This window comes from Stegodyphus dumicola, chromosome 2 (genome assembly GCF_044657685.1).
Source record: "Stegodyphus dumicola isolate Sdum_Otavi_A_Nest chromosome 2, ASM4465768v1".
NCBI lineage: Eukaryota > Metazoa > Arthropoda > Arachnida > Araneae > Eresidae > Stegodyphus > Stegodyphus dumicola.
In genome coordinates, this window is record NC_140769.1 from 161,538,209 (window position 1) to 161,551,672 (window position 13,464).

At 37.1% G+C, this 13,464-nt stretch overlaps 1 protein-coding gene and 1 long non-coding RNA gene across 6 annotated transcripts in view; one reads left to right on the forward strand and one right to left on the reverse strand.

Moving 5' to 3' along the window:
• The window catches only part of MESR6 (misexpression suppressor of ras 6), a 692,054-nt gene that overhangs the window by 402,037 nt on the left and 276,553 nt on the right, over positions 1-13,464 (forward strand). For all 3 annotated transcript variants that reach the window (XM_085811391.1, XM_085811389.1, XM_085811390.1), the window contains 2 exons: positions 8,064-8,194; positions 11,884-12,071. In XM_085811391.1, the coding sequence (XP_085667517.1) occupies positions 8,064-8,194; positions 11,884-12,071 (319 nt within the window). The remainder of the gene's footprint in view (positions 1-8,063; positions 8,195-11,883; positions 12,072-13,464) is intronic.
• LOC118188542 (uncharacterized) overlaps positions 1-13,464 on the reverse strand; it is a 311,615-nt gene that overhangs the window by 245,169 nt on the left and 52,982 nt on the right. The window lies entirely within an intron of this gene.

The following is a 13,464-nucleotide window of genomic DNA, read 5'->3' on the forward strand; positions in this document are numbered from 1 at the left end:
TTGCTTAAATAATACTTTATTCTACCTTAATCTAAATAAACGCTCGCTATCTCATTTACATTCTGGTATAAAAAGCGCGGGTGAAAAGAGAGTAATAGAAAAGTGCTATTTTAAAATGAACTATTAGTTAGAAATAAATAGATAAATATCACAAGGTAAACAAATATGAAAATTGTTGAGCAAGTTGTTTGTAAAGTCTCTATTCTGAGATTTCGGGACTGTAGAAATAACTCACGTGTAGGTACTTATTTGCAGCTGATAGAAAAGCTTTGTGAGTCCAACTTCAAAAACAAATTTCAGGATGTGGAACAAAGTTGGTAAGGTTACGAATGACAAGCTCGTAATCAAGCTCAAAACCTGAATTTCCCCCCAATTCTCAAAACTGACTTAAGCCACTAGGAAAAACTCCGAGAAGCTCAATTGTTGATGCAACTCAGCTTTTCCTTCAACAGGCAAATTACAAAAAGACAACGAAGACTGCTCGAAAATCAACTCCCCGCTGAAATATATATGGGAGAAAACACGTGGAGAGAAAGACACGACGAAGGCACACGGGCTCTTGGAAATTTATCATCCGAAACATTTTGAAAGGCATCTGGAAGGGATGCGAAATGGAAAGACGTCGAGGAAGACTACTCCATCGTCCATCTTCATCATCAGGAGAGAATTATAGCTGGCGCGGTTCTTCCTTGCTCTCTCGATTAAAGATGAAGCGGACGGAAAAGCAACAGTTGTGTTCTCGAACAATTTTACAGTTCGCCATTAGTGAACTCGACCGTGGATAGTTCTGCGCATGGTCGAGCTTGATGTTGAAAGAGGAGATTTATTATTCTGATATGTTAATTAGAATTAATAAAGTTATCGTTATCGTAAAACCGTAAGTGTAGAACATCTGTGCAGTTAAGTATTGCAAGTTAAATCTCTAGAGAAGGAATACTCTGGCCATTTGTGTTGGAAGAACCGTTGAAGTAACTTTCATATTTGCATAAAGATTTATGGCATCATTTGCGTGTATAATTTTTCAGTAATAATTGTCAAAGCCTTTTTTAAGTAGGGTACAAATTGATTTACTAATATTAAATACGTTAAAAAGATATAATAAATAAATAAATCGGAAAGGGCTCAGATTTTAAAGGTCGCCCAAAAGGATTTGTTAAGGTTTTCCAACGGTTTCGCTGAGGTCGTAGTCTACCAGTCTGCTGTTGTACTCACACCTGCTAACTTTTTTTTTTTTTTTTTTTTTTTTTTGTCTGTCTTTTTAGCTTTATTATTAAGCTTTGTCATTATTCTTCGCATTTGCGCCGTATATAAAGTTCAACTGCTTTGGGTTACTTTTTTTATTATTTATTTTATTTTTATTTTATTATATATATATATAATTTATTCGTTAAATAATATTTACTATGGCTTTGCTTTTCACGAACACGCAACCTTTAATAATTAACTTTCTGCAATTTAGAATCTTCCCCCTAGACCAGTACCTTCTAGAATTTCCTAGCCTATTACGTAACCTCTACTATAAATAACGAATGCGCGCCATTTTGCGTCAAAATTGGCGCATAAAAATCAATGCTAGCAAGTCACAACTTTTAATTCTTATCAAAACTAAGAAAAACATTGCTTTTAAAGATCTCTACCTTTTTCAGGAAGCTGTTCCTTTGGTCACAAAGGCCAAATATTTAAAAATTATTTTGAACCAAACACTTACATGGTCTAATCACATTAATAGTGTCAAGAGCAAAGCCACGGGCATAATATGCAGATTTCTCTCGGTCACTGGAAAATATTCAAATCTTAGATTGCGTACCAAAAAACATATACTATATACCACTTGCATTCGACCGATACTTTGTTATGCTGCTCCTGCTTGGAACACGGTCACTCAAACTCAACTGCATCAATTACAAGTAGTGCAAAACAAATTTCTGCGCATTATTACTGATTCACACTACCTTATCCGCAATAAACTTTTACACAGAGACTTAAAACTTGAGACGATTCCAGATTACATCAGAAGATCTAATGAAAAATTCTTCAACAGAGCTGTGCAATGTGACTTTGTTAATTACTCCCAAGTCTTTAATTGTGAAATTCTCTTCGAAGATAGAAGCGTCAGACCACTTGCAGCTCACACCTTCATGGGAGCAGACGACAACATTTTCACACTTAGCTCCTCAATTGGAGCTGTTTATACTTCCAATGCATCTGATTTTGATTGAAGTTCTTCTGTAGCTTGAATATTATTCTTGGAGATTGATAAAACAAATTCTGTGAGAGTTTTCGCATTGTGATGATATAGTAGTGTTGTAAATAGGTTGCTTAGGTTGTTGTTGAATTGCTGTAGTGTATTGCGTTGAATAGTTGTATTTAAATTGTGTTGTATAGTTGTTTTGTATTTTTTTGTATTTAGCACTATTGATTGAGCTTGCTTAATTGTATTTGAATTTTTCATTGGAACTATTGCTGTAGTGTATCTTCTCATATTGTTATCATTGATTTGCATTGTCTTGGTACTGCTTGAAAGCTATGATCGCTCGTCACGTTTTGCGAACCTGTCCGATTGGATTGTCTTGTTCCTTTTGGTACTTCTCTTCTTTCCATTTTCTCCGTTTTCTCATCTGAGATTTTCTCCACGTCCCGATTTCTTTTTGTCAAGTGCCCTTGGGCTTTAATTCTGGAACCGGCAACATTGCTCATCGCAATAGCTCGGTCAATTTTGCTTCAGAAGCTTTCCTCTCTCTGTGCCTTTAGGGTCTACGCTACTGCGCTTGCTCTCTTTGTTAGAATAAGTTATGATGCATTAAAGTTCAAATACTGTTATTTAGTAACGAATAAATGATCTACAGTGATAATTGAATAAAAGCTTTGGAATAAAGATTTACCATTAAAAACTAAATCAACTTGCCTCTTCATTTGGATTAGCCTTACCACTCTGCAAAAACCATGCCTGAACTTTGATGCCGAAATATCACACACATATATATAATGTCAATTCCCCCCCCTCAGTTTGTTATATCAATGTACAGCTTTCTTAGTGAGATGGCTTGCAAAACTTTTTGTCTTTTTATTATTAACGTTTTGTGTGTTAAATTTATTAATTAAATATAATGTTCTTCGCACTTACGCCACATAAATTTCAGTTGAATAACAAAATAATAATAATAATACAAAGGTTAAAAACAGCATATCATTAGAATTTCCGACAGACAGTCTTGCGCGCTGGAAATAACAATGTTTTAATCCATACAGTGTTGCCACTTCTCGCTTTCAAATACCCGAATATGGACACCTAAGAGCCCGAATTTTGAATTTGTTTTAATGTGTATTTCATATTTTGTAAAACTTTAACGAATTTTTAATTAACAAACTCAGTGATTTCAAAGCGAGCAACGGCAACACTGTACGAAAAAAAAAAAAAAAAAATTACCTCCAGCGCACGAGATTGCGTATCGGAGATTCTAAAGATAAGCTGTTAGCCCAAATGCTCTCGAAACGTGTAAACGTATGTAAATGGGGAAAAAAAAAAAAAAAAAAAAAAAAAACCGCCCTTTTGGGCATAACATAAAATCTGAAAGCTTTCTTTTCTTTTTTTTTTTTTTTTTTTTTTTTTTTAAACCCAAAAGGGGTTATCAGTTTTGACATGAGATTTTTGTGTTGGTTCACTATAAACGGCTTTGTAGTGCTGTGGTCTGCACGCTGGGCGCGTATTCCAGAGGTCCGTGGTCGATTCCCGGCGAGGACGTTGCTTATTTTTCGTCACTCCTGCTATAAAAATATCGTAATTTCTCTACAGTGGCGCCCGAACTAAAAGAGTGGTGGATGATAATTCTCCACACCCAGGATTTGGCGATTGGGTTTCCTAAAAACTTCAGTCGTCTTTTAAAAGGGGTAGCATATAAGGTATTTCTCTCGCCTTCTTAGCATGCCTTTGTAATGCAGTGGTCTGCACGCTAGGCGCGTATACCAGAGGTCCGTGGTTCGATTCCCGGCAAGGGTGTTGCTAATTTTTCATCACTCCTGCGATAAAAATATCTGAATGTCTCTACAAAATAATGAAGAATTTGGATGTGTGTACGTATGTATGTTGTGAAAAAACGACGGTACCTAGAACCATCCAATACTGAATAACGTAGTCCTCCTCCCGAACATATGCACCTGAAAGCTCGAATTTTGAATATTAAATTGGTTTTATTATTGTGATTTTATAAAAATTTAATATATCTCCCGCGCGTGAGACTATTGCCATTCGGTAAAATGTAAGATATTTGTCTTTCAACTTTAATTACCAAAATCGGCCCTATGAAAGCATTGTGTTGCCGCGGGCGGTTATAAAATACTTTTATCTTCCACGCAACAACGTGTTGCCATTCAGTAAAGCCTAAGCCTCCTTCATACTTAATCTGGAAGGTTAATGAGTCATAAACTGAGTAGTTATCCTAAACCCATTAATACATTTCAAAAAGCAATAAATACAGTTTTTAAAGAATACGTTTTCCTATTTTTTAATGCAATTGATTTAAATAAACATGCACAGTACAACTCCAGTTATCCAAACTCCGACTATCCGAATCGTTTTCAGAATTTAAGAAAAAAATTAGACGGATGCCACTGCTTGAAAACGAAGATGGAAGTTCTTCAAGAAAATCAATCAAGATAGGAACAAACAAAAATTTAGAAGATGTCGCTTTCAAGGGGTTTTTGCAGCCACGTTCAACGAGAAACCTAGTATTCGATTCTTTATGAAAAAGCTGAGATCCTAGCTCAGAAGCTTAGCTTTTCATGCTTTAGAGCACGTAACGGCTGACTAAGAAATTTTTAGTTCGGGCCCGGTGTCCGTCAAACAGCTTACTTAGACCGAGGTGTTCAGAAAGCAATGACTTTCAGCACTTGTAAGTAATGTACAGTACGCTATATAACATGTACGTAAAAGTGTTGCCTTTTCATTTGAATTTATTAAAACCTCTTTTTCTTTAAAAATAGTTTTTTTTTTTTTTTTTTTTTTTCCCCCTATTTTCAACATACCGTACATACAGTAATTAATTAAAGTGTACGTAAATCCTTTCTTCGGAAAAAAAATCCAGTCATCCGAATTTTTGATTATCCGAATGGAGTCCGGTCCCAATTGATTGGAATAATTGGAGATCTACTGCATTCAAATCATGAGGTGTCTAATTAGAAACGTTCAATATTTTTATGAAGTTACATTAGCTGGACTCATTAAAATCTATATTTTCCCTTTTTAATGATAACTGCTTTAAGCGGCTGGCTATCCGAGCGGCTAGTTTTTAAAGAAATAAGATAGCGAATATAAAAGTATGTATGGGAACCTCTGACACTCTATCAGGAACTGTAAAGATATGCTGTTTTTAAATAATTTGTGATTTTGCTGTTGAATTGAATTGTATATGACGTTAGAGTGCGAAGAACGTGATACTTAATAAAGTTAGCACGTAAAAAGTTAATAATAAGAAGACAAAAAAAAAAAGTTTCAAAAACCATCTTACTAAGAAAACTGAACACTGATACGATAAACTTAGAAAAGACTGCAAAAAATATATAAATGTATGTCAATACTTAAACTTCTTCGGCAATTCTGGAAATTTTATACATGCGCTTTTAAATTTTTTTTTAAATTTTAATTTTTAAAAGCATTTAAAATGAATTATTGTTAGCGTATTTTTAAAAGTTTTTTTTACAAATTTTGTCAGTTTTCTGTTGACTGTAATGTCACGTAAGTGCGAAGAAAACGATGCTTAGTAATCGACTGTGCCACCGCGCGTTGCCTAACATGGTTCAGAGATCTTTAATGAAAGTTTTAGGAGTGTTCGATCACTGTCTGCTGGTGCAAGCTCTATCATCACTCGTTGCGCTAGGTCAAAAAAATCCTTTTATTTTTCTAGTCTTGATTTCCTGTAACCGTAATGATTTATTTGACGTATAATTTTTTTTTTCCAGTTAATGCGGGTTTGTTTTGTTTTGTTTTGTTTTGTTTCGTTTGTTTGTTTGTTTTGTTTTGTTTAAATTATCTCTAGAGGTACTTTTAGTCTCGATCCTCACATTCGTGTCCGTATCACTTTTCAAAGAAAAGGATCTTCCTACTAGATGTTATCGCAATGTATTATTTTTAAAGAAGTAATAGAGCGAATATATATAAAAAAAAGCACGACAACTTTTAACTCACTGTCGGAAATTCTAAACATAGCTCTTCTTAAATATTTTATGATTTTGCAAATGAGTTTTATATGACGTTTAATGCGAGGAAAGTGATACTAAAGTTAAAAAGAAATGAACTTGTGAATAAAGTACTGTTGCAAATTTTGAGTCAGCAGTCGTCTGTGGTCTCGGAACGAATTAATCCATTTTACATTCATTTCAATGGAGAAAACCGTTTTGGTATACGAACATTTCGCCTGCTGAACAGCCTCAGGAGCAAGAATTCGTAAACCGAAATTTCGGTATATCCAGAAAGCACGATATGTGTATTTGACTACTGAATATGTTTTGAAACTTGAGCCCCATTAGTGTCCGAATGGTTCGAATCAATGAATACTGGTAGTTCAAGCCGGGTTCGAATTCAGGCGAATGGGCAGGCTGCGTAGCTGGTTTTCGGTTTTCAGTTTTTTTTTTTTTTTTTTTTCTAGTTTTACTTTAAATGTCTTTCACTAAGGCATCCCTTACTTTAGGCAAATAGCCCTTGTATATTTTGAAATATTCAAATAGTCCAATTTTGCCTAATGTTTGTGATTCCACAAAAATTTTTTCATCATGGTATGAAGCGAATCATACAAAATTCATATTTACATTACTTGCAAAATCTGGCCCACAATGATCTGATTAGCGTTTTCGGTTTTCGTATTTTGGGGCGTCAATCCATATCCTGGAGATGGCTTGGCTGTTTGGAAGTGTATAGTTTCTTTACGTGATGGGATACTTAAAATACACGGCGAGCCGAACGTTTTCTCGAGTGGTTTGTTAGCAGGAAAAGAGAGGTGAGATAGAGACTTGGACCATAAACCGCAAGGGATTCTCTTTCAAAATTGGGACGGAAGTGGACAAAGTTGTATTCTCATCTATAAGGTGCCTAGGGCTCATTCGAATTGCAGGCGCAATCCTGCACTCCTCTCCATGGTAAAATTCATGAACTTGTTACTGTCACACAAGTCAGATAAGTCACTACATAAAAATAAATCCGAGAATATTTACAGAATGTGAGACATTCTTTTCGGGCATATCCGAAGCGGAACTTTGCCTTGAAATGCAAAACTGTTGTGTACTTTCCGGGACATCGGTCAGACGCCTGATCAGTAGTCGCTTTCAAGAAGGATTTTCTAAGGCAAATTAGCTCGTATCCAAGTCTTAGTACCTCGGCATTTCTTAGACAAAAGCCACGTTTTCGTTTCGCTTTCCAGATTAGTAACGGATATCCCGTCAAGGGGGTGTCGAGTCTTTCCTTGATCACTTTCCGGCCATCGCCGGAAATAATAATCATAATAATATCACGAAAAATAATCATAATAAATATCACGAATAATCATAATAAATATCACGAATAATAGTGTCCGGGAGACACTATTATTCGTTCTCAAGAGAAACAGGAAGTTCCCTAGTATAAACCTGATGTTTGTCACAGCACTCAGCCCGTTCGCTGGGATTCAAACTACCAGTGTTCAGCTGACTTATCCATTAGGCCACTGGTGGGCACACATTAATATTCACTGTGAAAGTAAAATGTTTCGATGATTCGTTTTATTGCAGTGGAATTGAGCTGAATTCGCGGTTTCTCAAATTATACCTGCACACCTGAATTTAAGATAAATTTGGATCTGAACAATTTTAGATAAATTTGGATCTGAGATCTGGATTTCGAAAACAGATTTCTTAATAATATGGAAAGGAGTGATAAATATTGATATTCTCTCTTTGAATAGTTGTTGCTTAATTGATTTGAATATTTTTGACTGCGCTTTCGTTTTGGGAAAGAATAAATGCTTTGTTTGTATTAGCGGGAGTTCGAAGAACTGTCGTGTCAGTGGATGCTCATCGTCGTTTCTTTCTCGTTTCAGGGTCACCTGTACAGAGTCGTACTTCGTGAGTGAACTTGCTTGGTGCCCCGCGGAGGAACTGGAGAGCGCTCGTGACGTCACGCTTGAGGTCTGTACCCTGAGGGAGCCTCAGGACGAACTCACCTCCGCAGGTAAGGAAAAACCATCTCCGAGTTTCGAACTTTTGCTTTTCCTGAAGGAAAGGAGATAACCCAGTGTTTTGATTTGGAAAATTTCACTGAAACATTTTGAAATTAATTAATGCATTTCGTTTTATGACGAATATAAAAGTAATATACTAGTATCAATGAATTTGTTTCTGATATTCCTTGATTTAGTAATTTTGAAGTTAATTTTGATAATCCTTGATTTACTTATTCTAAAATGAATCCTGATAGTCCTTGATTTATTGATTCTGAAATTCTATATTATGAATGTATTCCGGATATACCTTGATTTAGTGATTTTGGAATTCTAAATTTGTTTCTAAAATTCTTTGATTTAGTGATTTATTGATTCTGAAGTTTTCAAATATCTATTACACATGGAATGATTACAGTTGATACTTGAACAGCATTGTGTTTACTTTTAAGTGGCGAAAATCCCCTTACTTTCTGAGAAAACGTGGCGACTATAGGTGACGTGAATCCTAATTTGTTTAGAATCCGAATCTTAAAATGTGCCCGAATCTGTAGAAATTCGAATCGCTCGGAGAGTTCATTTTATCTGATATAAAAGTTTTTAATTAAAATAAAGTTTGAAACCTAGGTTTTTCTGAGAGAAATTTAAGAACACATTAAAAAAATAAGCCTTTATATTTTTAAGAAACTAAATATGAAAGGCATGATTGAAACTTTTGACTTTTGACGTTCATCTTCTCAGTGTAATTCGGCCAAAAAAATTGAGAAAGAATTCATGCAGAGTGATTCAAAATATCTGGCAGAAATGTAAAGGCAGATAGAAGGGACCAAAATAAGCATATTTTGTAATGGAATGTATGTGCGGAATAGCCCGTTGAAGTGATACGGGATTCTGTTTGTTGTGGCCTGTCCCACCCAGTCGACCGCAATGTTAAATTAAGTCCATGAACTCCAGGAAGAACGAGTCCAGGACAAGAGAGTAGTTGGCTCCTCAGGCAACCCATGCAACACAAGATATGGGCTTGGGTCAAGTTGCATTTCGGGCAAAAGGGATAGACTTTAATGCCAGACACAAAACGAAGAACGCGCAGCTGACCAATGCGCCGCTTACCTAGAGCCGTTTGTTCAGATCCATTGCTAGCCTCTGTTAGGGAGCGCCAGGGCGGTTACCAACGTACCACTCATGCGTGTGGAGCCTTTCTCCAAGAGGTGTTGATTTCTAACTTGACCCTCAAAGCAAGTTCCGAGAAAGAAAGACGGCCACCATCAGGAGAATACGGGGTGTTGTTTAGCAGTAGATAAAAGTGCTTTGCTGGCGTAAATTGTCGTTTCTCGTGCGGATTTCGAGCGGTATACGTCGTTACACGAACTCAGAGCTCGCCGATATGCATTCCATAAATAGGATTTGAAACGGTAACGGAGCAATGGCTCAAAGGAGGTACTCGAGAATTCTTCTCTGTACCTCCTTTGAGAAATTGCTTCATCGTCATCCGCAGCCACACAGATGAAATACATGTTGACGAGATTTGCATTCATATATCAAAGCACACTAAATAATAATAATAATAATAATAATAATAATAATAATAATAATAAACTGCATATTTATTTAATAGAAAATGCGCTTATGAGTGAAGCCACGTAGCTTAAATTCGCGTTGTTCAAATATAAATCCAGTTTTGTTACCAACGATAAACGTTTTCTATTTCTCCCGTAATCATCGACGAAATCTTAGAATTTAATAGTAAAAAAATTATCTCAGGTTAATCTAGCTCAAATTATTTTTTTGTTTAAAACTTGAATTTTATGTTAAACCCACTAAAGATTGGGCGCATAGCAGCGCTAAATACTGGTAGTTCGACCCGTTTTTGAATCCCCGTAAACGGACTGTCTGCCCTAAATACCTAAATTTTTCCCATGTACCCCCTAAATACCTAAATAATTACCACCTAAATAAAAGTCCTCTGGAAAAGGAACCTCTGTTCTCAAGTAGCTTTAATGTAATTTACCGTTAATTAATAAATCCAATCTTATATGAGCTATTTGTTCTTTCTTTTAATTTCTTTTCACTACTGCAGTACAGTTTTTGTAAACAGTTTCCGAACAAATCCGTAGCTTATACCCCTAATCGGAAGCATTATTTTCTTCGCATAGTATTTTGATGTGGAGTGTTTATGCGCAAAGTTAGCCGTATGGAACCTCTTCACCCACAAGGCAGAAATTATTTTTATAAAATTCTTTGCCCTTGAAGTCATTAAGTTTTTTTGAGAAGGGACGCAAAAATGCGCAGTGGCCTCGCCGGGAATCGAACTCTGAATCTTCCGATTGCTAACCAGACGTGCTTTCCAAGTACATTACTAAGGCACGTGGTGAGGGGGGAGAAAAAAATCTTAACACTTTACTTAATGAAGATATGTAATTATATAAATAAGCATAAGATAGACATAGAGGTTCCTTGGATCGTACCTTACTGCCTGGATAATTGGGGCAATTCTAGAACTAATACACGCAGCAGAGCTCCGATCCTTTTATTGTACCCCTTTATTGAACCTTTTATTGTACAAGCGCTTTTATTGTACCAAAACCAATCGGACCTTGTGTCCGTACTATGTAGTGACTCTGTATAATTTTGGGCTGGTCGCTCGGGCTTGTCCCTGCGACATATCTTTCAAGTGTCTGCCTTATCGACTGTCGATTGTAGGTTACACGCCTATCGTGCTCGTAAAGAGTGACGGGGAATCAGTTTCGATTCCTGAGAGGGAGGTCTGAGAAACGGCTGCCACATCCAAGGAAGGCAGCCAGCCTCGCAAATTACCCACTGCCAGGTTGGGGAGGTGGTGACGAAATATAACAGAGTGAGTACATTCTAAATCCTTTAAAGAGGATCAATTGGAGGGCAAGTCTGGTGCCAGCAGCCGAGGTAATTCCAGTTTCAATAGTGTATATTAAAGTTGCTGATGTTAAAAAGCTGGTAAATGGATCTCAGTTTCACTCTGGTAACAACAGGAGACATGGTACCTATAAAAGCACGATTTCGATTCGATTTCAAGGGTGGTATTATTACATTGCTGTGCTTAAGGATACAAGTATGTAAGCTTTATGTCACATTTTATGTTGGAGCTATTCTGGTTCCCTAAAAAGAGAATTTAGCATTATTTTAGTCATCGCACTTTAAACTCGAGCATTCACACTAGAAAGTTAAAAAATGATTTTCCATAGTATAAAATGTTTGTGTGAAATACTTTTGTCACTCCTTTGTTCGAAGTCTCCTGTCAATAATTCATTTCCTTATAAGGTATTTACTGCCTCTTTCCAATATGCCTTTGTGGTGTAACGGTAGCACACTCGAGATGTCCAGGTTCGAGTTCCGGCGAGGGCATTGCTTATTTTTCTTGCCTCCCGTATAAAAAAAATCCCAATTACTCTTCAAGTGGCGCCCGAACTAAAAGGTGGTGGATGATGATTTTTCACCCCCAGGCGATTGGGCCCCCTAACCCCCAGTCGCCCTTTAAAAGGGGGGAGTACAAGGTATTTTCTCCCTCTTTTCTGCATGCCTTCGGGTGTGACGGTAGCACACTCGGCGCGTGTTCGAGAGGTCCAGGCTCGAGTCATGGCGAGGGCTTTGCTAATTTTTCATGTCTCCAGCTTCAAAGAACCTAATGACTCTACATCCTAAATGCTCATCAATCCTTTCTTTTCAGATGTTCTTCAAAAAGCTGCCCTAAGCCCCGATGTCAAGAATGGTCTTGATGGTCGACCCTATTTGCTGGATATCGACTTGGACTTCTATTCTACAAGAAATCCTTTCCTGAGCTTATTTAACGAAGAGCAATTTAGTATTCTACGACAGCTGTATCATTATCAACATCCAGAACAGCTCACCGAAGCGGTCAGTTATTTTTAATCTTATGCATGCTACCTTGTCTTTTTATTTCCAAAGCAGTTGTCATATGTCTTGTAAGAACAATCCTATATTATTATCTTAAATAAAAAAAATAGAAGGCACTGATTACTGCCTGGATTAATCAGTTATAAAACGAGAAAGACATCCACTATACGTCATAAAAAACATAAATAAAGCCTCTGGAGACAGCCGTTTTCCAAGAAAAAATCATATTGTTGCGTTATTTTTCTCTCCTCTTCACGCTTGTACATATGGGGTTCGTGCGGATTTGGAGTGAATAATGACAACGGCACTTGATAAAGTATCAAAACACACTTTATTGGCCAGTATTCTCAGGACAGCTCCAAAATCTCGTTTACGGTCGTCGAACTATTATAAACACGCTGACACGATCAGCAACATAGCCTTCACATTATCAGGCTATTACTGGTAAAGAGAGCTTGACTGCAAAGCACCAGAGTAGAACTCCCGATTCTGCTCGGTCGTTCTCGGAACTCCACGTTCTCTCGAGACTCTCCACGCTACAACTGGCGATGTACTCGACGATACACAAGAGAGTACAGCTCTCGATTCCTCCATTCAGTCGTTCTCGGAGCTCAACACATTCTCTCTACGATGCACTAACCGCGATACATTAAGAGACTCTTTCGGTGCACTCGACGACCAACTCGGCACTCACTGACTGACTATCAACTCAATGGACTCTCTAACTCCACACTCGCACTGACTGACTAACAAACTCTGCTTACCAGCAGAGTTTATATAGCTTTTGGCTTGTGTTCGAGAACATTCTGTGCTAAACCGGTAAGAATTCGTTCCAGAAGGTTCTCCATTCGTCCATGGCATATCGCCAATTTTGTCGCCACATCGGCGGTTTCTCGCCAAATGTGGCAACGCTATCTTCCCTTTCAATTTTCTGGCAATCCTAAACCTGTTTTGTGGGGAAGCTATCTTACCGCGACTGGACATTTCTTAACAATATACAAGAACCTATAAATCATTTACAAGATTTGCACTATGGTATTCTTTTTGTCCCACTCGATGGAAAACACCCTGTATTTTAAAAGATTTATTTGCTAAAATTTTCTCTAGTAAAGACCCTTTCTATGATCAAACAACCATGATGAAGTAAGAATGTTTATTTAGGATTTTGAAAAATTTCGTTGCTAGTGTTTCCTGCGCCGGAATTTGGTTCTGCCTAATGTATCAAATTTATAAGCTGGCTGGCTTTTACGGTTAAAACTCAAGCATAAGAAGACTAGCTCTCCAGAGAGGTAATAAAATACACCCGATTTGTCCGAAATGTAACAATGAGCAGGCTTCTCCGGCACATATTCTTAGGTATCTGGGTTGTCCTACGACGACCTGGTTAGGTTTC